The 26,673-nt window shown below is 37.3% G+C and overlaps 1 protein-coding gene across 1 annotated transcript in view; it reads left to right on the plus strand.

Moving 5' to 3' along the window:
- The window catches only part of HBP1 (HMG-box transcription factor 1), a 36,393-nt gene that overhangs the window by 3,886 nt on the left and 5,834 nt on the right, over window positions 1–26,673 (plus strand). Inside the window, exons 2-9 of the mRNA XM_008053016.1 lie at window positions 6,963–7,146; window positions 10,794–11,022; window positions 13,854–13,998; window positions 14,382–14,493; window positions 14,585–14,697; window positions 17,293–17,449; window positions 18,143–18,287; window positions 25,436–25,753. Of these exons, the coding sequence (XP_008051207.1) occupies window positions 6,963–7,146; window positions 10,794–11,022; window positions 13,854–13,998; window positions 14,382–14,493; window positions 14,585–14,697; window positions 17,293–17,449; window positions 18,143–18,287; window positions 25,436–25,753 (1,403 nt within the window). The remainder of the gene's footprint in view (window positions 1–6,962; window positions 7,147–10,793; window positions 11,023–13,853; window positions 13,999–14,381; window positions 14,494–14,584; window positions 14,698–17,292; window positions 17,450–18,142; window positions 18,288–25,435; window positions 25,754–26,673) is intronic.

Here is a 26,673-nt window from a genome sequence, read left to right on the forward strand (position 1 = left end):
AGGTAGAGATGAGGTCTCGCCAAGTTGCCCAGACGGGTCTCGAACCCGCGAGCTCAGGCAATCCACTCACCTCAGCCTCCCAAAGCGCAGGATTACAGGCTGAGCCACCGAGCCCGGCTCATCCTGTCTTTCAAAACAATTTGAGCATATAGTCTGGACTGAGTATGAAAATCTTTCAGGATTAGGGGAATACATATAGACGATCCTGCTGTGAAATTCATAATGACGATGGAAAAGTAAGGATTCAGGGAAGAACAGGCACTTGGAAGCTATGGGGGTCTATACATTTTGTCTTTTTTTCCCCCTCAAAAAGAAAATGGTCTCATTTAGTCATCATAGTCCTGTTTTCCTCATTCGTAGTAATTCTTTGTTTACAGAGCTGTTTTGAGTTTAAAATAAAATTAGCTGAAGTGTGGAGATGCTGTGCAGACCGGCATGCAGGTAGGTAGGCATTTTGTGAAGCTGGTTTCCTCCATTCACTGAGACTTCACTATTTCTAGTCTTCTCTTCCTCTCTTTCTTAAGATTTTGTGGATATTTGCTTCTAAAATTTGCATAACAAAAACAATAGGACTAATAAAATAAAATTTGGAATATCGAACATGACATTTCAAAATACTACTGCTGGAGAGTTTTATTTTTCCCTTTGAGAATCACTGATCTAGTGAGGAGATAAGTGCAGTTAACTAAAATACAAGGGAAGCTGTGTTGAATCCTTTAATACCAAAGCAGTACACAAACCAAAGCAGTACACAAAAGCATCAATGAACAATAGGGTGAGCTCTACCAGGAGATATTTGAAAGAGAAGCTTGTTTATCAAAATGCGTTTGTAATTGGTGTAATGGATGTAGGGGAGTCTGATTGAGTAAGGACTCTTCAGTATTCCTTTACTGTATCCCAAATTAGTTTGACAGACTGAAAAGAGACAGAAAACTTACATTTGTATGTGGTTTTGAATTTTGTTTCATGTATTTTATTTAATTCTCAGAATACTCCTGTGAGGTGAGTAAAGGTACTGTGAGGTGAGGATAAGTGACTTCACAGGCTACACAGCCAGCAAGAGTGAAACTCGAGTCTGTGTCTTTAAGTATAGGCTCTCTTTTACTGTATGGTAGTTTTACAGTAGCAAAACTTGTTATCTGAAGGCCAAACTTTTGATGACCGTGAGCAACGAGGTACAGACACATAGAACTTAAGTTCAGTAAATACTTACTTGGTTCATCTTGTTATGTACAGATAGGTCTGTTTTGAGATTAAAATAATGATTTTTTTCCAACTTAATTTAAGTAGTGTTGTGAGGGGATGGTGGTAAATAACTAAGACAAGGCGTTGAAGAAATGGTAGGAATTGCGAGGAAGTGTTAGTGTACTGTAACTGGTGAAGGTTGGACACTGCAGGACCTGCTGATGGGAAAGACGACATCTAGCTGGGGAGAATGAGGAAAACTAAGAGCTCTGCAGAGAGAAGGGGAGATGAAGCATACTGCAGCTGTGCTTCTGTGGACCCCAAGAACAGCACTGTTTACACACAAAGGACAGTTCTGAAGAGAGATGTATGTGTAGGACAACTTCTGAATTTCATAATGGAGGTGAACAATGGGAAATGTTTCTAGCTCACATCTGTGTGTCAAGCTAGTACAGATGTTTGTAGGGATTTTGAATTATCAAGGTAGATTAAATTATGTTCTGTATACTCAAGATGTCAGAAAGATTTCTGTGGAAAGAGTGAAAATCTGCTCTCCAAACTTTTAATATTAGCTGTTTAAAGGACTCATATAGCATGATTAGTTCTTGTCTTAGGAGTTACTAAATAAGGAATCTGCATTGATGCTACCAATTATTTTTTGTTTTTTGAGAATGCTTGCCAAGGAGGCTAGAGACAGGTAGGTGGCTTCCATAGACAGAAATTGAGAGAGTGAATGCTCTCTCTTTAATATACACTCTTTGAAATATAGATGTTCTTGCATACTCATATAGCATTTTAGTATGATTTTGTATACATTTAAAAAGAATGTTTTAAAGTATAGTTCTGATTATTTCATATCTCTGTTCAAAACTCCTCAGTGGTTCTCCATTGCCTGATAATTGCTAATAATAATACTAGCCATTCTGCATTGAAGGCTTGCTTTGTTAGGCACTATTCTAAACATTTTACATAATCTCACTGAGTTTTTATAACCTGTGATGTAGGTGCATTTAACAAACAAACCATGGAGATTTTAAGTAAAGTGGTCAGGGATCGTAAGTAATAAGTAGCAAATCTGGTATATAGACTCAGGCAGCCTGATTTCACAGTCCTTACTCTGTCTCAAAAACAAGTCAGTTTTCTAAAAGTAGAGTTGAAGATTCTAATTCTAGTCTACCTCTCCCTGTAGTATCCTTACAGCCCTAGTATTCACAACTATATGACACACAGGGCCATCCTACTTTCTGGTGAGTCTAGGTTCTACATTTTTCTGATCTTATCCAGTATTTTGCCAGCTGTTTGAATTTGCTCATGAGAGTTTGTCTCATTGGGAGACCTCCCTTTTTTTTCTTTTAAGCACATTCATAACCAAACCCTGCTTTTATATCTTTCCACTGAAGTAGATTCCTTGAGATTCATGATTAATTGTTCGTTGTTGATGTCCAACATTGCAACTAGTGTAATGCCTTTTACATAGTATACGTAGTATGTATTAAATAAATGAATTTTTTGATAAATAGGAATTTAGCAATCATTTTTAGCCCAGTGTTTCTCAGTACTCTACATCTGAAAACAAATAAAAACAGTGCAGAAAACTGTACCCCAGACCAAATAAATCAGATCCTCTGGAGTTGAGGCCTGGGCATTATTTCGTTTAAAGCATGCATATGGTTCTGTGTGCTGTAGACAGTGTTTAGAATCACTGATTAAGCTAAATTCTCATTTTCCCTGTTTCCCTCAGGGAGAAGGTGGAGGCTCAGAATCATGATTTCATAGCTGAGAAATAGATTTGTGTTACTAACCACATTTCCTCTAGCCACCAGTTTTGTGGGAAATAACTATGCCCCAGCAGATTTGCTGTAACTATATACTAAGACTGATTAATCAGTACATTGTACCAAACTAGAGAAATGTTCATTTCTTTTGCATGCCTAAAACATCTTTTAGGCAGATAAACTATTATTTGCCTAAAGTAATGGCATGACACATGACTTTTATTGATATGTGTAGGATGACTTGTCATAGCATTTTCCAGAGAGGAAACTGTTGAAACTGAATAGCTGGCCTCCTGTTAACTATGTTCTTTAGGACATTAAGAATCCAAAGTAGGTATAATATTGTTCTGTGTCAATCTGGGGATACAAACTTTTAAGGAAGTAATTTTACTTTTTTTCACTTTGTTCCAGTTCATCCTCAGCCACTCTAGGAGGAGAGTAGGGTGGGTCAATAGTCCTTTTTGACAGTTGAAGATGTGTTAATGAGACGTTCAGCCACGTAGGTTATATTTTTAATAGGTGATCAAACTGGAATCGACATCCTGGTTTCCCTACATCCAACCCAGTGCCTTTTCATTACACCATAACCCATCCTATAGTCAGTATTGAGCAAGGCTCTAAAGCATTGTCTGGGGTAAGCAAATTTTTTGTTTTAAGATTGGAAAATATATTTTATTTAGAAAGTAAATTAGAGAGGGAGAAGAGAGATTCACCTCCCCAAGGTATGGAAGGGGGCCGAAGCTAAGAAACATGGCGGCAGCAGCTCAGAGAGCCACGTGGGCACACCAGAGTTGAGCAAAGCAATGGCCAGGATAAATTCATTTTTGATGGGTGCAGGCAGAAAGCATCCATGTGTCAAGAACTCTCTGTCTAGGAATGTAAAATAATCAGAAGGGCTGGGTGCAGTGGCTCGTGCCTGTAATCCCAATACTTTGGGAGACTTAGACAGGAGGATTGCTTGAACCCAGGAGTTTGGGAACACCCTAGGCAACATAGCAAGATCTTGTCTCTATGAAAAATTAGCTGTACGTGGTGGCGCACACCTGTACTCCCAGCTACTCAGGAGACGTAGGCAGAAGGATTGCCTGAGCCCAGGAGGACACGGTTGCAGTGAGTCATGATGGTACCTCTGCACTCCAGCCTGGGTGACACAGTGAGACGCCAACTCAAAAAAATAAATAAAATCAGATGTAAGCAAATACTTTTAAAAGTAAGAATACAAATCCCGTGTTAAAAGTAAAAAGACTGGGAATTTACCTTTAGCAGTAGGAGGAATAAGTAAATTTTGGTATAGGTTTGTGATGTATGTTATTTAACTATTTAGATCTTTGAAAAAAATTGACATAGGAAAATGCTTAAGAACCTAGGTTAAGCAAAAAGTTGTCAGTGATATATAATACAAAGTATGAAGAAAAAATATGATTGTGGGTATGTGTGCATGAAAAAGAGATTTCGTTAACACCAAAATGTTGACAGTATCTAAATATGATTGTAGTATTGGAAGTACTCATTTTACTGCTTTTTAAAAAAATACTTTTTCATCTTTTTGCACAGTGATTGTGTATTTTCTCATTGGGAAAACATTTCATAATCGAAAAGATGAAAAAACCTTTGTAGAAAGCAGTTTGTCAGTGTCACCAGTGTTTATTGGTGATTGCATCATTGCTTAGAAAGCTTGTAAATATTAAGTAATTAACATCTTTTCACTGCTGTTTTTTTTTTTTTGGAGTCTCACTGTTGCCTAGACTGGAGTGCAGTGGCTGCTCCCTGCCACTGCAGCCTTGACCTGCTGGGCTCCGGCGATCCTTCAGCCTCAGCCTTCCAAGTAGCTGGAACTACAGGCGCATGCTACCACGCCCGGCTAATTTTTTTGATTTATTGTAGAGATGAGGTCTGGCCTGCCCAGGCGGGTCTTGAACCCGTGGGCTCAGGCAATCCACTCATTGATTTATTGTAGAGATGAGGTCTGGCCTGCCCAGGCGGGTCTTGAACCCGTGGGCTCAGGCAATCCACTCACCTCAGCCTCCCAAAGGCGCGGGATTACAGGCTGAGCCACTGAGCCCGGCTTCCACTGCTGTTTTGATCAGCCTGGGCTAGGGTACTTGACTTTTAGTGACTTTTTTTTTTTTTTAGTAAGTAGGATTTATTAAGACAGAAAAGCTCCCACAGTGGGAGGGGACCTGAAAGAGGTTGCCATGGTGACCTTTAATAGCAATATTTTTATTGTTTTATTTTGAGGAAATAAAGTCAGTACTTTTTGTGTATTTCATACTAACTCATTAGAACTTTTTTTTTGTTTGAGAGATGGGAGTGTTTTGCTATGTTACTGAGGGTGGCTTCCACCTTCTGGCCTCAAGTGATCCTTCCTGATCCTTCCCCCTCAGCCTCTGCCCAGAGTAGCTGGGACTATAGATGGGAACTACTGCACCCAGCTATAGCCTTTTATTTTTACTGGAATTTTAGGAGAGCCTGAGAAATTAGAGAATCTTCTTGCTGTTGCCACTCATGTTAAATAAATAAACAATTTGATCATTGTCCAAAGACTGGAGTATAAAAGATATAACCACATTTTCCTTGAATAACAAAATTTAATTGGTGGACTTTACTAAGACATTATATAAATATATTAGCCTATATTGTTTTCTTCTTTGTGATAACTTTGTAGGCTGATGAAGGTAGATTTGCTAGTTATTGTTTTTTCCCTTTTTTTGAGCAGAGTCTCACTCTGGTGTCCAGGCTGGAGTGCAGTGGCACGATCACAGCTTACTGCAACCTTAATCTTGGGCTCAAATGATTCTCCTGCCTCAGCCTCCCAAGTAGCAGAGACTAGGCACATCACCACATCTGACTAATTTATTTTTTTGTAGAGGTGAGGTCTTACTATGTTGCCTAGGATGGTCTCTAACTTCTGGGCTCAAGTAATCCTCCCACCTCAGCCTCCCAAAGTGCAGGGGTTACAGGTGTGAGCCACTACACCTGGCCATATTTGCTAGTTGTTTACGTGTCCCATGATTATTATTTATCTTTCTAGAAATAATAGCCTATTCAGAGTGAAAGATGTCTTTTATTATGGCCATATCACAAATTTTTATGAAGAAAATCTAAGAACATTTTTATTTTATTTTTATTTATTTATTTATTTTTGAGTTGGAGTCTCACTCTGTCGCCCAGATTGGAGTACAGTGGCCACTCCCGGCCACCGCAGCCTCGACCTGCTGGGCTCCGGTGATCCTTCCGCCTCAGCCTTCCGAGTAGCCGGAATTACAGGTGCGCGCTACCACGCCCGGCTGATTTTTTGATTTATTGTAGAGATGAGGTCTCGCTGCCCAGGCGGGTCTCGAACCCGCGGGCTCAGGCAATCCACTCACTTCAGCCTCCCAAAGGCGTGGGATTACAGGCTGAGCCACCGAGCCCGGCTAACATTTTTATTTTTATGAGAATTGTAATATATGGCCATTTTTAGAAACTCTTTCTTAAATGTTCTTTAGAAAGTGTAATTGTTTGTGTCTGCTGAAGTTGTTTACTTTCAGGATAAGGAAACAAAATAACAAACACAGTTGCTAAATAGAGAAATTAAAATGGAATCTTCAAAAAAAAGGAAAAAGAATGTTCTTCAAGTCTTTTTAATTTTACTGAGTAGAGTTTGTTAATTTGCTTCTGAATTTGAAGGTGCAAGTAAAAAAGTTTCATTTGTCTCGGTATTTGCATCTGGAAGGCGAGTCACTAGGTTAAAGATAAAAGTACACATAACTATTATTTCTTAACAAAAAGACTAATTTAAGATACTAATCTTTTGGGATTTAGGAGTAATTTAGTGCTATGTACACAGTTGTAGGTGAAGATATATGAGTGTCATCCTGGTCTAAAGGATTTGAGGGAGATACAAACGGCAATGTGTGATTAAGTTAAAAATACAGCATTTGTGGCATCTCTGATTTTATGCTTACAGAATATCAAAACTGCATGGCTTAACATTATTTCTTCTTTTGTTTTTGTTTTAAGTCGGAGCACCATAACATGGTGTGGGAAGTGAAGACAAATCAGATGCCCAATGCAGTACAGAAACTCCTACTGGTAATGGACAAGAGAGCTTCAGGAATGAACGACTCATTGGAGTTGCTGCAGTGTAATGAGAATTTGCCATCCTCACCTGGATATAACTCCTGTGATGAGCACATGGAGCTTGGTAAACAAAATAAAAAATTTTATAGGAATCTCACTAAGAGTCAGATTAGTTTTCATGCTTAAGTCAGCTCTTCCACCAACTTTCACTTGTTAAAAAAGTATGAGAAGTTTTGGGATATTAGAAATTTTCAACATTCTCTTGTTTCTGTTTTTAAAATACTACTTAAAGCCAGCATGATTTTGGGCTATTTATGGTTATCATAAAGACTCATTTACAGATTATTAAACTAAATTCCCTTACTTTATGTAATAAAGATCAGACTACTAAACACCTTAGGAAAACCCGGCTCATGGCTTTTCGAAAGATGTCACTTTAAAAAAATTTTTTATTTCAATAGCTTTAGAAGTACCAGTGATTTTTGGTTACATGGATGTATAGTGGGGCAGAAGTCTGGGCTTTAAGTGTACTTGTCACTAGTGCACATTGTACCCAGCAGGTGATTTTCTTCATCCATCTCTCCCAACTCCAGCATCCATTATACCATTCTGTGTGCTTTTGCAGACCCATAGCTTAGATCCCATTTTGAAGTGAGAACATGTGGTATTTGGCTTTCCTTTGCTATGCTACTTCACTTAGGATAAGAGCCTCCAGTTTCATCCAAGTTGCTGCAAAAGAAATTATTTCATTCTTTTTTATGGCTGGATAGTGTTCCATAGTACGTGTGTAGATACGTATATATACCAGAAAATGTATACACGTTTTAAGTGATGTTACCTGTGTGTTACTTTTCGAAGTTGAATTGAATTACTTTAGCAATGTGTAGTGTGACATTCGCTCAAAAGATGGTATTAATCAAATGGATACTAGTCTGTCTCTCTTTCTCTCTCTCTCTCTCTCTCTCTCTCTCTCACTCACCCCCCACATATTTCTCACCCCATATTTCCATATTTTCTTTTTCCACTGAACAGTCATGGGCATTGTAGGTTGTGCAATATGCTGCAGTAAACATTAGTGCAGGTGGCTTCTCTGTAATGCTATAAAAGATGCTACTTTTGAAAATATTCTCTTGGTGAGCTCAGTAAATTAGGCTTAGCTACTTTTCATGGCTTATTTGCTGGTATGATGGAGAAATTACAGTGGACCCTTGAGACTAGAGGCTTTGATGTTTGTGGTTGTCACTATTGCTGAGCTACCTCAGAGATCTGTGACCTGTAGAAATGTGTAGGTTTGTTGAGGTACATTTTTAAAATATATTGCTTTGAGGCTGGTGTTCAAGAGTAAATAGCTAATGAATGACCTTGGCTTGCCACCCGGCTTCTCAGCTTGGCTTTGTCCCCATTTAATATGTAGGCTCATGTTCATTAAAACCTGAGGAGAAGATATGACTGTCCTCATTTTACAAATGGTGAGACGGAGGCATTTATGTATTGCAGTAATGTTTGGGGATTTGGAGATCCTGAAGGTCTGGGACATAACCTGTTTGAATGCCAAAGATTTTCTGGGCCCTAGTATTTATTGATTCAGTGGTTACTGTTTGAGCAAGGAGCATCATTTTAATCAGGTAGTTGATATCATTGTTTTTGGTTTCAGGAGGAAGTCAGAAACTTAGGACTCAGGGGTGTCAAAAGCTTGCCCCCTTCTACTCATGACTTCAGTTAAAAAATAGTTTCCTGAATTTCAGAGACAGAAGTGAACCTTTGCAGTAAATAAAGAACTGATGGCCAAAGGAAGAGTGAATAGGGAAAGAGAAATAGCCACACCAGTGTGAAAATTGTAGGGCAGAATTATCATAAATGGTGATATCGTTTTCTTTCTTTTTTTTGAGTCAGAGTCTCACTGTTGCTCAGGCTGGAATGCAGTGGAATGCTCACAGTCACCTCAGCCTTGACCTGCTGGGCTCAGACAGTCCTTCCGCCTCGGCCTTCCAAGTAGCTGACTGTTGGCGTCCACCACCATGCCTAGCTAATTTTTTGGTTTATTGTAGAGGTGGGGCCTTGCCAAGTTACCCACGCTGGTCTCAAACCCTGGACTCAGGCAGTCCTCTCGCCTCTCCCTCCCAAAGTGCTGGGATTACAGGCATGAGCCACTGTGCCCAGTAAATTGTGGTGTAATTTTCTCAAACTTCTTGGCTACTTCATGATTCTGTGAGTGGAGTCAGTTTTATGAATGGATATCCTAAGTCAGTACTTTTAATTAAGGCATTTCAATTTTGGTACACTATTCTGGAATATCTACCTAAATTGGAATTTTTTTGTTTCTTTGTTTGAGTCAGAGTCTTACTCTGTCACCTAGGCTGGAGTGTAGTGGCACACTCACGGCCACTGCAACCTCGACCTGCTGGGCTCAGGTGATCTTTCCATCTCACCTTTCCAATTTGCTGGAACTACAGGTGTGTGCTATTACACCCAGCTAATATTTTGATTTATTGTCTCCCCAAGTTTCCCAGGCTGATCTCAAACCCCTGGGCTCAGGCAATCTTCTTGCCTCGGCCCCCAAAGTGCTGGGATTACAGGCTTGAGCCACCGCACCCAGCCCTGAATAGGAATTTTATGCACTATTATAGTGACATTTAGGAGACTAGAAGTTTTTTTGACTTGCATATTTAAGGAACTCTGTATTTTTAGAGTTTATAGATAAGTGTTTCATAGAGAAGAGTCCCCCCCCAAGAATTCAATATTTTGAAATTCAGTGTTCCTTTCAGTGCTCACAGCCTTGATGTATATACAAGTAGTATTTGGGTGGCATTTTTAGTCTTCTCTCTCGGGGAGCTATCATGAACTAACTTTTCGGAATGGACTTTTTGGGAAAAAATAACTAATAAATATTACAACATTCATAATTTCTTAGTAAAAAATCACTGAGTTGTATAAGCAGTACCTACAAATTTATGTTAACCTCATCTATGGAAATTGTTTTCATTATTTTAGTAATCTGTATAACAGGTTAATAAAGGTGTAAGTAATAAGTATATATATGCACACATAAAGTGCCTCTTTCCTCATTAACACGTTAATGTAAAAATGTCTCAATAGCATATGGATCACTTCTAGGTGAGTTTCAAGAAACTGGGGGGAATAAAAAGCAGAAAACACAGAACAGATCATGTTTTTCCAGTCTGTGAGTAGTTGTGAAAATTATGTGGTTTAGGTAGTGATGTCATTACTACTTTACATTTTGGGACTTATTTTTCCATTAGGCTCTGTTGATCCTTAAATGTATGAGGTGGCATTTAATTTTTTTTTTTTTTTTTTAGAAACAAGGTCTTGCTTGGTCACCCAGGCTGAAGTGCAGTGGCATGATCATAACTCACTGCAACCTCCAAATTCTGGGCTCAAGGAATTCTCCTGCTTCAGCCTCCCAGGTAGCTGGGACTACAGGCGCACTTCACCACACCTGGCTAATTTTTTATATTTTGTAGACACTGGATCTCTCATTGTGATACCCAGGCTGGTCCTGAACTCCTGGCCTTAAGTGATCTACCCTCTTGTCCTCCCAAAGGCCTGGGATTACAAGGCATGAGCCACTGCGCCCAGCCTGGTGTCATTTTTTTAAGTTGGAAGTTGTTTCATTCAAGAAAATGTTTTGAATTTATAATATTTCTCTCACAAAATCAGTTAGCTAAATTTGAGGACTTCTAATTGCAATTATAATATTGTTCCTTATATTAGTAATTTCCTTTTTATAATTTTGAGTGTGCTTATTTGCAGACGACCTTCCTGAACTTCAGGCTGTTCAAAGTGATCCTACCCAATCTGCCATGTACCAGCTAAGTTCAGATGTTTCACATCAAGAATATCCAAGACCATCTTGGAACCAAAATACCTCAGACATATCAGAAAATACTTACCGTGAAAATGAGGTGGATTGGCTAACAGAATTAGCAAATATCGCCACCAGCCCACAGAGTCCACTTATGCAGTGCTCATTTTACAACAGGTAGGGGCATTGTTTATATTTTTGTTTAAAAATTCTGTCATTACAAAAAACTTTTATTTACTTTTTTCGAATTTTAAAATAATTCTATTAAGCCACCTAGTGAATCACTGAAACCAGAATTTAAATAAAGTCATTAGAATTAAGCTCCTTGTTTTATAATGGTCAAAGAGTTATTTTATTCACTACCATGATTTCATATTTTGAGAACAAAGGCGAAAATAAGCACAATAGAGTAAAAGATATTTGTAAATGTTTGTCATCAAAAAGTCAATTAGACCAAGAAATACTTTTTGCTATACATTTCTACTTATAGAAATGAAAATTGAATTTGTCTATTTTAAACTTTTATCAGCCTTTGAGTTTGGTTCCTTTTTGGTCTAGATTTCTTTCTTCCACAGTGTATGTAGCTTTATGTTACTTATCTGTTGGCTAATTCTAAAATTTGCTAATGTTAAAAGTCTGAATTTGTAAAAGTAGACTCCCAATGGTAAAAACCACTGCTTCATATATTCAGACTAGACTTTAAGAAAATGAATAGTTGTGCTGTGAAATTATGGAAGCTTCCACCTAATATCCCTAAGGAGACCTAAGAAATAAAGTTTCATTTATCCCTAAAAGGACATGGATAAATATAATAGTTTGCGAGGGAGAGAAATGCCCAGATTTGTACTCCCATAGGTAAAAAATGAGAGACCAGAGTTTACATTAGGTGAATTTCGGCAGTGGTCCTTAAGTTAGTGTAATGCTTTGCTGAAGAATAAACATTTTAGGTATGAAATCCCAGTTTTCTTGCAACTCATTAAGTTATGCTGCTTTCTTTATGTTTAGCAGGATATTGACCTTGAATTGAGCATATCCACTTTAGTTTACGTCGATTTAATTCCATGTTGATTTCCACAGGAAAGAAGTCTTCCTTTCAGAGTATTTCTTTTATAGTCCTAGATTTTATTGTAATTTTAATAGTCAGAAAGTGAAAAATTCTTTCTTTTTTTTTTAAAAAAAACAAACACTGATTTAACTATTGGACTTTGTTCCTTTACTAATTTGGAGATAATACCTTTCATTTTTCCACAGCGGAGTAATGAGGATTGATACTATAGTTTTTGAAAAGTAAGTAAATCCTTCAGAAAAACATCAGTATAAATAAAGACAGAAGGAAAGGAGTACCTCCCTGAGGATGTCATTTTATTCTCGATAGCTTTGAGTCATGCTTTGCTGTCTTCTCTGTCTTCTCATAAAATTGTTAGAAGTGTTTGTGCAACTTAAGAATATTAAACTATCTTGTTGAACTTTGCATGTCTAAAGTCTTAACTGTATGGTATCAAGGGGTTAAGGACAGGTTAAATTTTTATTATCCCTACAAAGGTAGAGGGATAAAGAAACAGACACGTGTTTAGACACGTTTAGTATGTTAATTTTCACAGAACATTTAGGCCATAGCTGTTTCAGGATATCACATTATAATTTCTGTTTTAAATGGGTAAACGGAAGATCTAATAAACTTTCTCTTATTAGTCATGGAGCCAGGGATGAACCAAAGGAATTTGGGCTGTTCTTTAATACTTCATATATATCTAAATGAATAATAAAAGGATGTGCAATTTTTGGGCAAAAGATGAACTTCAGCATGCAATTTGAAATCCAAAATTGATTGGAAAGTTTGCAGAAATGCATGGGAATTTGAGATGCTTTTTATTTCAAGAGTGATGTGAACATGAAAGCTAAGAATAGTTTCATAGATCTTAAAAATAATTTCTGCAAAGGTATAATAAAAAATGTTAATGAGAATAAAATAAAAATTGAAGGTTTAAAACATTTCTCAGAATTAGAAAGTCATCTCTTCTTTTTCTTTTTAAGAGGGTCAGTACAGATGTGCATAAACTTTTTTTTTCTGTTAGGGACCAAACCCTTCTTGTCATCTCAGAGAATTGTCCTAATCTGGGATATTCAGATGGCTGTCCCTCCCAGCCAGGCCTTGCTGTCTTCCTCTCTGCTTCCTTTTCAGACTCCTGAGTTTCTACACATTATTCTTCACCCCTTATAGCTAGTTTCTTGTTGTTACCCACCTGTGATTTTCTGGTCTGTTTGTGAGAGGAGATTCTTACTTAGTATGTTCTTGGGGGCTCCATATCTGCTGAAGGGAGCATTGCCTGTTAGAGAGACTTTTGAGGAGAAAAGGGGGGGCAGGAATACAGTTGTTTTTTTTTAAAGGAGTTTATTTAAGGGGAAAAAAGTAGACCTTATGTGTAGTTGCCTTTCAACAAGTTTGTTACAGAAAACAAGAAATGGTGTCCAGTAACAAGGAGGGCTAATAGGCTGCTCTCTGCTCTAAGTTTAAGCATTTTTGTTAGTGGTAGTTCTGTGTATCTGCCCAAGGACATGCGGTTGGTAGATAAAGAGTTCAATGTTGGTCACATTAAGTGCTCTATTCTTACTGAGTTTATTGACTTCATCAAAGTAGAAGAAATAAATGGGTTAAGGAGCCCTGCACAGGAGGTATTATTATCATTCATGAATGAAAATATGCATATTTATATGTATTGATATAAAAATGAATGGGATAAAGAAATGAAACGATAGTAGTAGTGCAAAAAAATACATTGTCAAGTCTGAAAAAAAAATGGTGTCCAAAAGGTATAAAAAGGGCTTGGGTAAGAAGTTGAGTTAAGCATTAGCATATTATAAATGAAATCTTGCTATCTTTACTAATGTTTACCCTAGATGTCTTACATATAGTAATATTGCTCTTTAAATATAAAGTTCTTGTCACCAAAAGGAAAGATCTACTTTAAGAACCTATGTTTATGTTTGAAACTACTGCTTTATTTTAGATCATCTCCTGTACACATCATAGCTACTAGCAAAAGTTTACATTCCTATGCACGCCCTCCACCAGTGTCCTCTTCTTCGAAGAGTGAGTCAGCCTTCCCTCATCACCACTGGAAGGAGGAAACACCACCAGTAAGACATGAAAGGGTGAGTTTATTTATGAAGTTAAACTTTTACGAAGTTTGCACAACAGTTGAAATACATTGATTTTCCCTGTCTAAGAAATGTTTTTGAAGCACATACGTATGGGAATAGTAAGTCTCACTGTTCTGTTAGTGGTTTTATGTATGGTATATATATAATTTGGATTTAATTTTATATACAGTTCTGATAACTTGTGAAAGTTTATTACTAATGGAAGTGTACATTTAACTAAAACTTCCCAAAACATCAGTTTTTGAAGGCATTGTTATTTTTTCCTAAGTTTAGAATGATTATCCACGTATAAGAAGTGTGAGCCTAAAGGTTTGGGATAAAAACAGATATTAAAAAACAAAAATAAAAAAAGTCGGTATTATTTTTCTCTGTAGGCAAATAGTGAGTCAGAATCTGGCATTTTCTGCATGTCCTCCTTGTCAGATGATGATGATTTGGGATGGTGCAATTCCTGGCCTTCAACAGTTTGGCATTGTTTTTTGAAAGGTAAAATAAAAATTGGAATTTTTTACAGCTTACGTGACATTTATGTGATACTAGTCACATATCTAATATTTGTTTTCTACTTAAACTTTAGGCACACGACTGTGCTTTCATAAGGGAAGCAATAAGGAATGGCAGGATGTTGAAGACTTTGCTAGAGCTGAAGGCTGTGATAATGAGGAAGATCTTCAGATGGGCACTCATAAGGTTGATTGAAAATTCTTTAAAATTTTTCAAAATCTTTCAAAATGAAACTTAAGGTTTATTATTAATCTATGGGAACATCCTCCATTTACTTCCATATTTAAATGACATCTTACATTTTAGGGAGGGGTTTTGTGACCTCTTATTATTGCTTAGCCTGATGGGCAGGAGCAGTGATTTTAGATTTACCTTTCTACTTAGGGGAAATAGCATATTTTTTTAACACTTTTTTTGGTGTTATACATTTTACATTGGGGAAAACTAAACTGGCATTAAAAAGACATAATGAGTAAATAAACTAATCAGAACCTTGTCTTAGGTAATCTGCAAAGTGGTTAAGTCCCCTCTGGATAATTGAGAGTTGATTATATAAATTTACTTTTTGAATGACTTTATAAAACACCAGCATTTTCTAAGTTGATGAGCAAAGCAGTAGTAACCAACATTAGGATAAATATCGGTTGACTCTTTTCACTGTGAGATCTTTATATTTCTCCATCTTTCCTGCAGGCAGAGAAAATGAGCATGTGATGTGTGCTTGCTTGAAACCCCACTGTGTCTTACTTTTCAGTCTCTTGAGAAAAGTAGTACTAATTTGGCTACTTTAATTTCTTTCCCTTGCTCTTACTCTTCATTTTAGTAAAGTTCACGATGGTACTACTTTGGCCTCTACCACTCAAATTGTCTTAAAGGCTACTAGTTTTATTCTAATATCTAAGACCAGAGACTTCTCTCCAACATTTGACACATTGAGCTAGTTCTTGACGTGGTCTTCCCTTATTTGTGTAGCATGGCAGTATCCCAGTTCTTGGTCTTTTTGATTGGTGCTTGTCTGCCCATGATGCTGAATCAAAAACAGGGTTTTGCCTTTCTTTACTCTCTTCGTCGATTCCTCTCTGCTGCTAATGTCATCAGTACCTTACAAGGTGTTCTGTGGCACTCTGGACTTGCAGGCAGGAAACTTGGCCCTTTCTGGCTCTTCCAGCAGTCTGTGTGACTGACTTTAGGAAAGTTATTAACTCCTTTGGGTGTTGGCTTCCTGATCTGTCAAGTAGGATTGCATTAGTTTTAAGGTCTCCTGTAGCTTTAAGAATGAGAATATTGTGCAATTATTTATTTGAAAATATATGTCTATAACCTTCACCTGTACATTTCCAACTGCATGTCAGACATTTCTGCCTATCAGTTGGTTCTTCAAACTCACCTTAGTATGGCCAGAACTACACTTACCTTTTTCTTTTCCTCCTGGCTTACTTTCCCTATTCTTTTAAAGTTATTATTCTTCTTGATTACCAGATTCAAAAACATGAAATTGTCTTGTATTACCTTTTCCTCTTTTCATATTCAATTGATTATCTTTCTATAAAGATTTGTACCTATTCTTTTAAAGTTATTATTCTTCTTGATTACCAGATTCAAAAACATGAAATTGTCTTGTATTACCTTTTCCTCTTTTCATATTCAATTGATTATCTTTCTATAAAGATTTGTAATAGTCATCCTTCTTCATTCATTACTTTGTTTTCATGCACTAGTGTAGTAATGATTGGATACTATACCTAGCTGTCAGCATATTTGTCTCTTGTTTTTCTGTGAGTTTTTAAAGATCACGTCTTATTAATGCTTGTATTTTTTGAACCTACCAGCTGGCATGTACTAAATGTTCAGTATTCCCTGAATTTAAGTTTAATCTGGTTCTACTATCATTGAACTTGTCAATTCAGGTTTATAGTGAGTATCTCTCATTATATCCTCAAATAATTGAATATGAGGTCCCTTATTGTACAGTCATTATCATCTTAAAATTGAGAATCATGTTGGTAAAAATACTACCGGCCAGGCGAAGTGGCTCAGCCTGTAATTCCAGCACTTTGGGAGGCTGAGGCGAGAGTATTGCCTGAGCCCCAGGGGTTCGAGACCAGCCTGGGCAACTTGTTGAGACCTCAGCCTTACAATACATCAAAAAATAAGCCAGGCTTGGTAATGCACTCCTGTGGTTCAGCTACTTGAAAGGCTAAGGTGGAAGGATCACCTAAGCTCAGCCACTGCACTCTAGCCTGGGCAACAGAGTGAGACTCCAACTCCCCCCCCCCCCAAAAAAAACTTTCATTGCCTTCCCAATACCTTCTAAACAAAAGGTTTAAGCACTTTGCCTGTCTTTAAGAGCCATTTACTGATTGGTCTCTCTTTTTTTAAGCTTTATTTGCCCTAAATCTGAACTTACCTCCTATTTTCAGCAAATACACAGGAATCCCCAAAGAAGCTGTCCATTTTCCTGGTGCAAGGCATGATCTTCTACCTTTCTAGATTGCATTCTTCTTTTACATCTCAGTTCAAGTGGGAATTGAAAGTCTTCCCTAATCTCTCTTTTGGAATTAATAACTTTATTAACTTTAATCACCATTATTTATACTTGAGTTAAGGTCCTTATTCCAGTGTAGTTATTTATATGTATCTTCACTTCTGGGTTAGAAGCTCTTTAAAGGCATAGATTCTTGGTTATTTTTCTTTTCCACAGAGTCTTACATGTAATGGGGATTTCACTGTTTGTGGCATTGAACATTTCCAATTCATTCACTCTATTGCATATATTTTCAGGGCTATGGTTCTGATGGTCTAAAGTTGTTATCACATGAAGAAAGTGTGTCATTTGGCGAGTCTGTTCTGAAGTTGACTTTTGATCCTGGTACAGTAGAAGATGGTTTACTTACTGTAGAGTGTAAGCTGGACCACCCTTTCTATGTTAAAAATAAAGGTAGGGCTTCAATTGAATTTGTAGTAACTTTTTAAAGAAATCTCCTTAAACCTGTAATTATGTTTGTGGCTTTAATGATTAAGAAAAAAAAGTATAGGGAAAGTTTCTCTGAAACTACATAAAACCACTATATGAAATGCTTATAATAATACCTGATGTTGCTTAAGTATCTTAGCAGTACTCAGGTGGAACTCTACTTCTTGTGAATGTGGTCATTTTTAGACTCATGTAGCATACTATAATAAACTCTTATCTTGGTGTGGTTTGGGGAATGAATGTTCTGGTAGTCAAATTTTTGTTAAGTTACCAAATATGCTATAAACTTGACTCACTCTTCAGAGCCTTATTACATTAACTCCATGTTAAATGTAATTTGATAACTCAGAGACTGTTTCATGGTCTGAATCATCATTTATTGCTTACTATCTTATAGGTTGATGGAAGTGCTAATTGATAGAGATCCATACATAATAAAATGCTGAATTAAACTAATTTTGAAGGGTTTTTACATTGCCGAAATTGCTTATCTAGAACTGCTTTATTGCAGAGATATCTGATTTGTGTTAGAAAATCTCTTATTATTTTAAATAATAACTTTTTAAGATACAGAAATGGTATGTATGTCTGGTCTAAAAATAATTAGGTTGCTTTCTGTTAGTCCTCATCGTTCATACAGCTGTTGTTTAACTTTAGGTTGGTCATCATTTTACCCAAGTTTGACTGTGGTACAGCATGGCATTCCATGTTGTGAAGTTCATATTGGCGATGTTTGTCTACCTCCTGGACACCCCGATGCCATTAATTTTGATGATTCAGGTGTTTTTGATACATTTAAAAGGTAATATTGGATTAATACTTCTTTTTTTCTGTTAAAATTTACCCTTAATTTCCCTGATGATTGCTGAGTCAAATATTTAGGAAGTTAAATCTTTAAAGATATGAGAATTATAAAAGAACTACTTAGAGGAAAGTATATACATGATTACATGAAAAAATACTAGGTGTAGTTAAAGTAAAGAATATGATTCCACAAAAAATATAATCATACAGTATATTCAAGATTTATTTTTACTTAACATTGTTTTAAAAATTGGTCCATAAAATGTATAGTTAAGGTTCATTCATTTTCCACTGATAAAAAGAATTCCATTGTATAATTATATCACAAATTATATATAGTTTCATATAGGGAAATTGTGTATAGTTTCATATAGGGAAATTGTGCTTATAAAACATTTAGGATTAGATTAGGAAGAATATCATGTTATATGATCAAAAGTTTAATAGATTAGCTTTTATAGTTATATTTTTAACATTGTTCTATCTGGTCAGCTGTTTTTAAACAGCTCATAAATCTCTTGACAGTTGTTTTTATAGTTAACCACATCTTTTGCATTAATATTCATTTGACCAAAGACATTAGTTGTGTGGTTGAACAAATAGTAAAAAATATCCAAAACTTGACATTTGGAAAGAATTGGAAAGGGAAGCAGAGCTGGGCTTGGTGGCTCAGCCTGTAATCCCGTGCCTTTGGGAGGCTGAGGTGAGTGAATTGCCTGAGCCCGCAGGTTCGAGACCCGCCTGGGCAACTTGGCGAGACCTCATCTCTACAATAAATCAAAAATCAGCCGGGCGTGGTAGCGCGCGCCTGTAGTTCCAGCTACTTGGAAGGCTGAGGCGGAAGGATCGCTGGACCCCAGCAGGCGAGGCTGCAGTGGCCGGGAGCGGCCACTGCACTCCAGTCTGGGTGACAGAGTGAGACTCCAACTCAAAAAAAAAAAAAAAAGAAAGAGAAGCAGATCTTGGGTGATCCTGAGATCACTTTGCTAGTAAGCGGGGAAATGGGACAAGAACCCATATGTCCTGACTGAAGAAGGTTGACCAAGTGTCTTGATTTACATAGGATTTACCTGGTTTTAGCACTGAAAGTTCAGCTTTCAGAAACCCCTCAGTCCTAGACAAACTGAGATAATTGGTCACTCTACTCCTAGAAGTTACCTGAAGAAAGTCTGTGTAGATATCTGGGATTTAAAGACTCATTTTTTCTTTAAGACAATTATCAATCCATAGGCATGTAAGTAGAGAATCTGTAGATTTTATTTCATTCACTCTCGTGAAATAAAATATGAGGCTAATATAATATTAACATAAGGTTAATATATTTTATATATCATAAGGATAAGTGAGAGTATTATTAAAAAGAAACTAGCATAGGACCTGCATATTAGACTCTAAATGCTGTTTGATTATGTCCTTCATGCACACTCTTTGAAAAAGTGTAGAAGAATGAGACATCGTTTTAAGGAATGATACTTATAAGTATTCTTATGATGTGGATCAATGGTAACTACTATATTTTGGTGAGACTGTAACCTGATAGAAAAATTTCAGAAGATAATTTGGCTTTATCTTATAAAAGGAATACCAGTAGTTTCATTCTTCTGTTATGTATACCCTAGATAAGTAAATTCTTATAGATATGGTCAAGAAGATGTATAAGTTCATAGCTGTATTGCTCTTGATAGCAAAAATGTGAAACACTACTTGTTAACTGGAGAGGGAATATATAATTTGTGATATAATTATACAATGGAATTCTTTTTATCAATGGAAAATGAATGAACCTTAACTATACATTTTATGGACCAATTTTTAAAACAATGTTAAGTAAAAATAAATCTTGAATATACTGTATGATTATATTTTTTGTGGAATCATATTCTTTACAAATATATCTAATAAAATAAACATAAGTACATGTATATAAACTTTCTATATCATATATAATATACATTATATAATTATTGTCATGTGTTCCTCAGGACGATCCAGGTTTGATTTGCTAGGAGAATTCACAAGACTGACCATGTAGTTGTGCTCATAACTATATAATTTATTATGGCAAAAGGATGCAAAGCACAATCAGGAAAGGGAAAAGAGGTGGGAGGGGGATGTTTGGGGAAGCCAGAATTCCAGGGATCCCCTCTCAGGGGAGTCACACAGGACATAATTCCCTCAGCAGTAAGTTGTGACATGTATGAAATGTTGCCTACAGGGGAGTTTGTTAGACTCTGAGCTCCCAGGTTTTTACCGAGAGCTGGTCATGTAGGTTTCCTCTGCCTGACCCACCCCAAAATTCAAACTTCTAAAAGGGAAGCAAGTGTTCAAAGTAAGCCATGCTGTTTGTATGCACAATGTTAGGCACAGGAAGCCTCTTCTCAGTTGTGGGAGTGTTGTGAGCCCTCCTGAAATCCAAGTTCTAGATGCTGGTCAAGGGCTAACCTTGTAAGTAGACCTTTGAAAGGATAGCAAAGTCTTCTCTGCATAATGAGGCATTATGTATTACATGTTAGTATAATAAACGTTAATGGTCCCATAGTATTTATATATTGTATTTATGGGTAATATTATTTTCATAATAAAATTATTGAAAAAATAAAGGGAATGATAAACCTTCAGGAGAGGTCATCTGGGGTGGCAAATGTGGAACTTTAAGTAATATTAGAAATATTCTATGTCTTAATTTTGATAGTGGGTTTGGGCATATTTTTGTATGCTTCATAATGTACAGATATGTTACATATCATGTATTGAGTATGCCATAGTGCAAAACTTCGTTCTGTGAAGCAAAAGGGAAGATATGGCTGCCTAATTCCTGTTTTTCTAGGATGGCAAGTTCTCCTCACTCTGATCCCACTGAATAATACTCTCAAGATGACCATAATCATTGGTCTCATTTTACTGTTGAGGGGCTGTAATGAGAGTGATGCCCACCTTTCTCTTCCCAACAAAGGAGTGGGAGTGGGTATTTCATCCAGGAGAAAACATGAAAAAGTCGAGTATGAGGTTGACTACATTTTCATTGGGGATTAGATTATGACTTAGGGTTTAAGGGAGATGATGCTTGTCACAGGGGGAGCAAGAAGGGAAAAAGGTAGGAAGGAGAAACACTAATCCAGAGGAAACCCCAGAATAAATTCTCAGCTTCACTTGGGGACTTGGGGTGAGCTCCTGGATCATGATTTACAGGGAAGACATCTGGGTAATTTCTGGCTTGGGAAGAACCAGAAGTCAACAATAAATTGATGAGCTCTCAAACACAGTTTGAAGCTCTACTGTGGAAAAAAAGCTTCCAGCAGCCCATTCCGAGGCCAGTGTTCTAGGCATCAGGCTAGTTTAGGTTTAAAACCGTCACTTTTTTTTTTTTTTTTTTTTTTTACTGAGTTGGGAGTCTCACTCTGTTGCCCAGGCTGGAGTGCAGTGGCATGATCACAGTCACTGTAGCCTTAACCTTCTGGTTCAGGTGATCCTTCCACCTCTGCCTTCCAAGGATCTGGAACCACAGGCACACCACCATGTCTGGCTAATTTTTTGATTTATTGTCTCAAACCCTTGGACTCAGGCAGTCCTCTCGAGAGAGGCCTCAGCTTCTCAAAGTGCTGGTATAATAGGCGTGAGCCACTATGCCTGGCAGTCACTTTTGACTTTCTGAAGTTGACATTTTTATTCAAATAATATGATAATTTAACAAACTTATTGAGTGCCTACCCTGTGCTAGCTGCTGTACATATGTTAATTGATTTAATCTTCATTACCCTATTAGTAGATTTTATCTTCATTTTCTGAGACAGAGAGGGAGAGAGAGGTAAAATTGAGAGAGATTAAGGAACATGCCCAAAATAAAGGCAGATAATGTTAGGATTAGGATTCAGTCTTACAAGGTGGACCCGCCCCCCCAAAAAAACAAAACAGAACAGTGTTATCTTTTGGAGGGTGAGCTCCTTGTAGTACACTTGGAATTTGTTCCTTTGGTTCACATGGTCAACTAGAGTTTTTATCTGGAAGTTTTGAGAAGGTTGCATCACGGTTTGTGGAAGAAATGTCCCAAGTTGTAGCAAATGGTGACTGGTTCTTCCACTGTGACAATGTGCCTGCCCACACCGCACTGAGTGTTCAGCAGTTTATAACCAAAAACGTCATGACCCTGGTGCTCCACCCTCCCTGTTCACCTGATCTTGCCCCTAGTGACTTCTTATTATTTTTTTTTTTGGTTTCCCTGGTTGAAAGAAGTCCTTAAAGGGAAACATTTTGCCTATGGTGAAGAGGTGAAACAAAAAAACGGCTAAAGGCATCATAATGGATTAGATAAAAAACTGTTGTGAGCAGTGGAAAAAGCATCTTGATAGGTGTATTGCATCAAACGGAGAATACTTTGAAGGTGACTGAAGTTTAAGCATGTGAGAATAAATCCAAAAATTTTAAAAAACAGATTGTTTTTTTTGGGTTCCCCTTCATATATCCTGTAAAGATTTCAAGCTTAATAGCCTATCTACCAATCTAGGATACTTCTACAGTATTAATAGCTCTAAGGTATAAATACTAATACCTCTGACTGAGTACTACTATGTGCCAGCCTCTACCCTTTCAGCAACATAGCATGACATGTGTTACCTTTATTTTACACACAAGTAAACTGAGGCTAGGTGGTTTATTTAGCTTTCCCAGTGTTGTGTTACTAGAAAGTGGCAGAGCTGGGATTTGAACCCAATTAAATCACATTATTTTCTTCAGAATTAATTGAAAAATGAGTTAAGGAAATGGATTAGTAAACGTATACAGTGTGGTACATGTTGACTGAGAGGCAGTGTAGCCTGGTAGGAATGAACATGAGCTCTGGATCTGGACTGTCTTGATTCAAATCCTGGCTCTGCACTACGTTTGCTATGGAACTGTGGTGGTGTTCATCTTTCTGTGACTTTTAAAAAAAATCTGTAAAATGAAGATAATATTACCAGAGGGATTAAATGAGTCAATGTGACATGGTTATTAGGCACCATGTCGTTGGGAATTTGCCTATAAGAGCAATGACTAGGCCAGGCATGGTGGCTTATGCCTGTAGTCCCAGCACTTTGGAAGGCCAAAGCAGAAGGACTGCTTGAGCCTAGGAGTTCAAGGCCAGCCTGGGAAACATAGTGAGATCTCATTTCTACAAAAAATTTAAATATTAGCTAGGCGTGGTGGTATGTGCCTGTAGTCCCAGCTCCTTGGGAAGCCGAGGAGGGAGGATCACCAGAGCCTAGCTGTGGTGAGTCGTGATAGTGCTACTGCGCTCCACCCTGGTGACAGAGTGAAACCCCGACTCAAAAAAAAAAAAAAAGTAATGATTAGACAATGAAGTAATGAGAGAAAGGGCATTCTAAGCTAAAGGGATGTTCACGACACACGTGAACAGGTGGTTTAGTGAAGAGAACAAATGCCTACCTAAGGTGTTACAGCAAAAGATTAAGCTGTTCTTAAAAATACTGTAGTATTTTAATGCTGCAGTTATGTCAAAATCTTGAATTTTGTGGTTGAATATTTCAAACTGATTTAAAGTTGTATCCATAATGGAAAAAGATGTGTTGTATTTGTGCCACTAGGTGGTAGAGTTTTCAAGTTTTAGCAGTTTGCTTACCCTATGTCTTTTGGTATTTAAATTGTAGTTAAATACTTTTCATGAGTAGAGATGAATAATTTTGTGTCAGATTCACTTATAGTGCTGAAGTTTGCAATTTTCTAGTTACATATGGGAGGTTATTAAGGTGTTTTATGAAAGTTACAAACCTAGAGAGAAATATTGTTTCTGTGACATAGTACTGACTGCTAAAGCGTTCATTAGATAATTTTGGAGTCATAGTTTAAGCACATTTATTTCATGTGATACCTTCTAGAAAAACACATTGTGTGGTTGATAATTGGTATGGGTTGTTTTTACTGTGTGTAGTAAATAGCCTGGGCCTACTGCATTCATTTAGTTCTCTGTCTGCCTTTAGAATATTTCATAATCTGTTTTACCTTTAGGCAGATGCTATTCTTATAGTTTAGTACCAGCCTATTTGATATATCACCACCCTTTCTGTTTCAGGAGAGATTTAAGAGCTTGGTTTAGAATGAAGAATAAAAGTTTTCTGCCAAGACAACAGAAAGTACTATAGGCAGAAAGAGTTGACAGTTGGAACAAAAGAAAATTCTTTTGACTGGTGTATCTTTAGGCTCTGGTCTACATTAGCTCTAGTTTTCAGCCAGTATTTTCAATTAATATAATTATTATTTGTTTGCCTTGAAGCTTAGCCATTGGCAACATGGGTACCATTGTCTGTGGTATTAGTGAGGAACCTGGGGCTTTGAAGGTGGACAGATCTGGGCTTGGATCCTAGCAGTGTGGTTTGAGTGAATAACATCTTACTTTCTCGGCTCGTTTCTTCATATAAGAGGGGATAGTGATGCAGTCCACGCAGGCTTGTTGAGGAGATGAGGGATAATATGGATATATAGAATATATAGAACTGAATATATATAACAAAACGGGCCCTTCCTGATAAAGGCACATTGTCACTATGAACTTGTGAGTTACTAGGCTATGTTACAGTACATGGATGGCCTTTTGGGATGCTGATGTATGTGTGACTCTTTTTACCTAAACAGATGACCCAGATTACCAGGCTTTTAAGGTTCCTTTAGCCACATTTAACTGTTTTTATCCATTTTTATTTTTTCTGTAGTATTTAGTTACTAGGCCTGGTGTATTGCCTGCCACTCCATTTTCATTTCACCAGATCTAGGCTCCTATAGGCCAAGAAATCAGATTGTCAGGTTTGTCAAGAAGTGAATCTGAAGTAAGAATAAGTAGGTTGGGTAATATTTGGAGGAGATACTTGCTATAAAGTATACTGATTATAACATTGCTTTGGTGGGAGGGAATCTAGTCTTTTAAAAAAATTTTTGTATTTTTGTAGAGGATTTTTAAAAAATTAAAAGTTTGAGTCAGTGCATGCCTAGATTTCATTTCATAAGGCACGGCCAATGGCAGAAGTGTTGGTAACGTCATATAGGGAAAATGCACTGAAATTTCCAGTCAGATGTTTAGGAATTTTTAACAGCCCTGCTTTTAGAGATAATTCTAAGTTGAATTCAAATCTTGTTAATCATTTTTTTTTAACTTCATAGCTATGACTTCACACCTATGGATTCTTCTGCAGTTTATGTGTTGAGTAGTATGGCTCGTCAGCGTCGTGCATCTTTGTCTTGTGGAGTACCTGGTGGTCAAGACTTTGCAAGATCTGGATTCAGTAAGAACTGTGGCTCACCTGGATCATCACAGCTCTCTTCTAATTCTTTGTATGCTAAAGCTGTTAAAAACCACAGCTCAGGGACTGTGAGTGCCACTTCTCCTAATAAGTGCAAAAGACCAATGAATGCCTTCATGCTTTTTGCCAAAAAATACAGAGTTGAATATACTCAGATGTATCCAGGGAAAGATAACAGGTAAAAACAGCAATAATTCTGATTATAATAACTGAATAAAACAATGCAGTTTACAGTAACTGGGAGTGAACAGCTTTTATCAAATTCTATTTTCTTAGGTTGACTTTAAAGTAAAAAGTTTAAGTGGAATTTTTAGGATTTTATGTAATTACTTCATAATACCTAACTAGATAATCAGGTTCCCCACCTACCTTAGTGATAAGGATCTGCCTTTTAAAATAATATTAAATGCCACTTACCTGTCAGAGAACACAGTTCTAACAATTGACAGTTCCATCTTTATAGGAGAAACTAGCACTTCCTTGTTTCAGATTTCAAGATGTACTTACTCTACATCTGAGTCTACTAAGGAATGTGCAGACACTGGCAACTTGTAGGAAATTGCCAGATTTGTCAAAAGGCTGAACTTAAGAGTTCTCAGCAGTACCCAAGAATAAAAATGAACTCCTGGCCTTCCTACTCTGTTTCCTGTACCCTTTCTCATCTCAGAGTTCTCTGTCACTGAGTGTCCTGGTCACACTAGTCAAGTTCTCCATATATTAAAACAATTTTCTTCCAGTCTTCCTGTTTCCCTAAGGAACAAAAACTACCATTTTCTGTACCCTCAAAATCATGAGAAAGCCAAATGATTACATAAAATAATTGGTGTGAATTCAGACTAGAATGTCTTATGAGCTTAATTCTAAGTGTTTACTTTTTTTTTTTTTTTTTTTGAGTTGGAGTCTCACTCTGTCGCCCAGACTGTTGGAGTGCTGCAGTGGCATGCCCCCAGCCACTGCAGCCTCGACGTGCTGGGCTCCGGTGATCCTTCGGCCTCAGCCTTCCAAGTAACCAGAACTATAGGCGCGTGCTACCACGCCCGGCTAATTTTTGATTTATTGTAGAGACGAGGTCTCACCAAGTTGCCTGGGTGGGTCTCA

This window comes from Carlito syrichta, unplaced genomic scaffold (genome assembly GCF_000164805.1).
Source record: "Carlito syrichta isolate Samal-C Ts95f unplaced genomic scaffold, Tarsius_syrichta-2.0.1 Scaffold287776, whole genome shotgun sequence".
Lineage (NCBI taxonomy): Eukaryota > Metazoa > Chordata > Mammalia > Primates > Tarsiidae > Carlito > Carlito syrichta.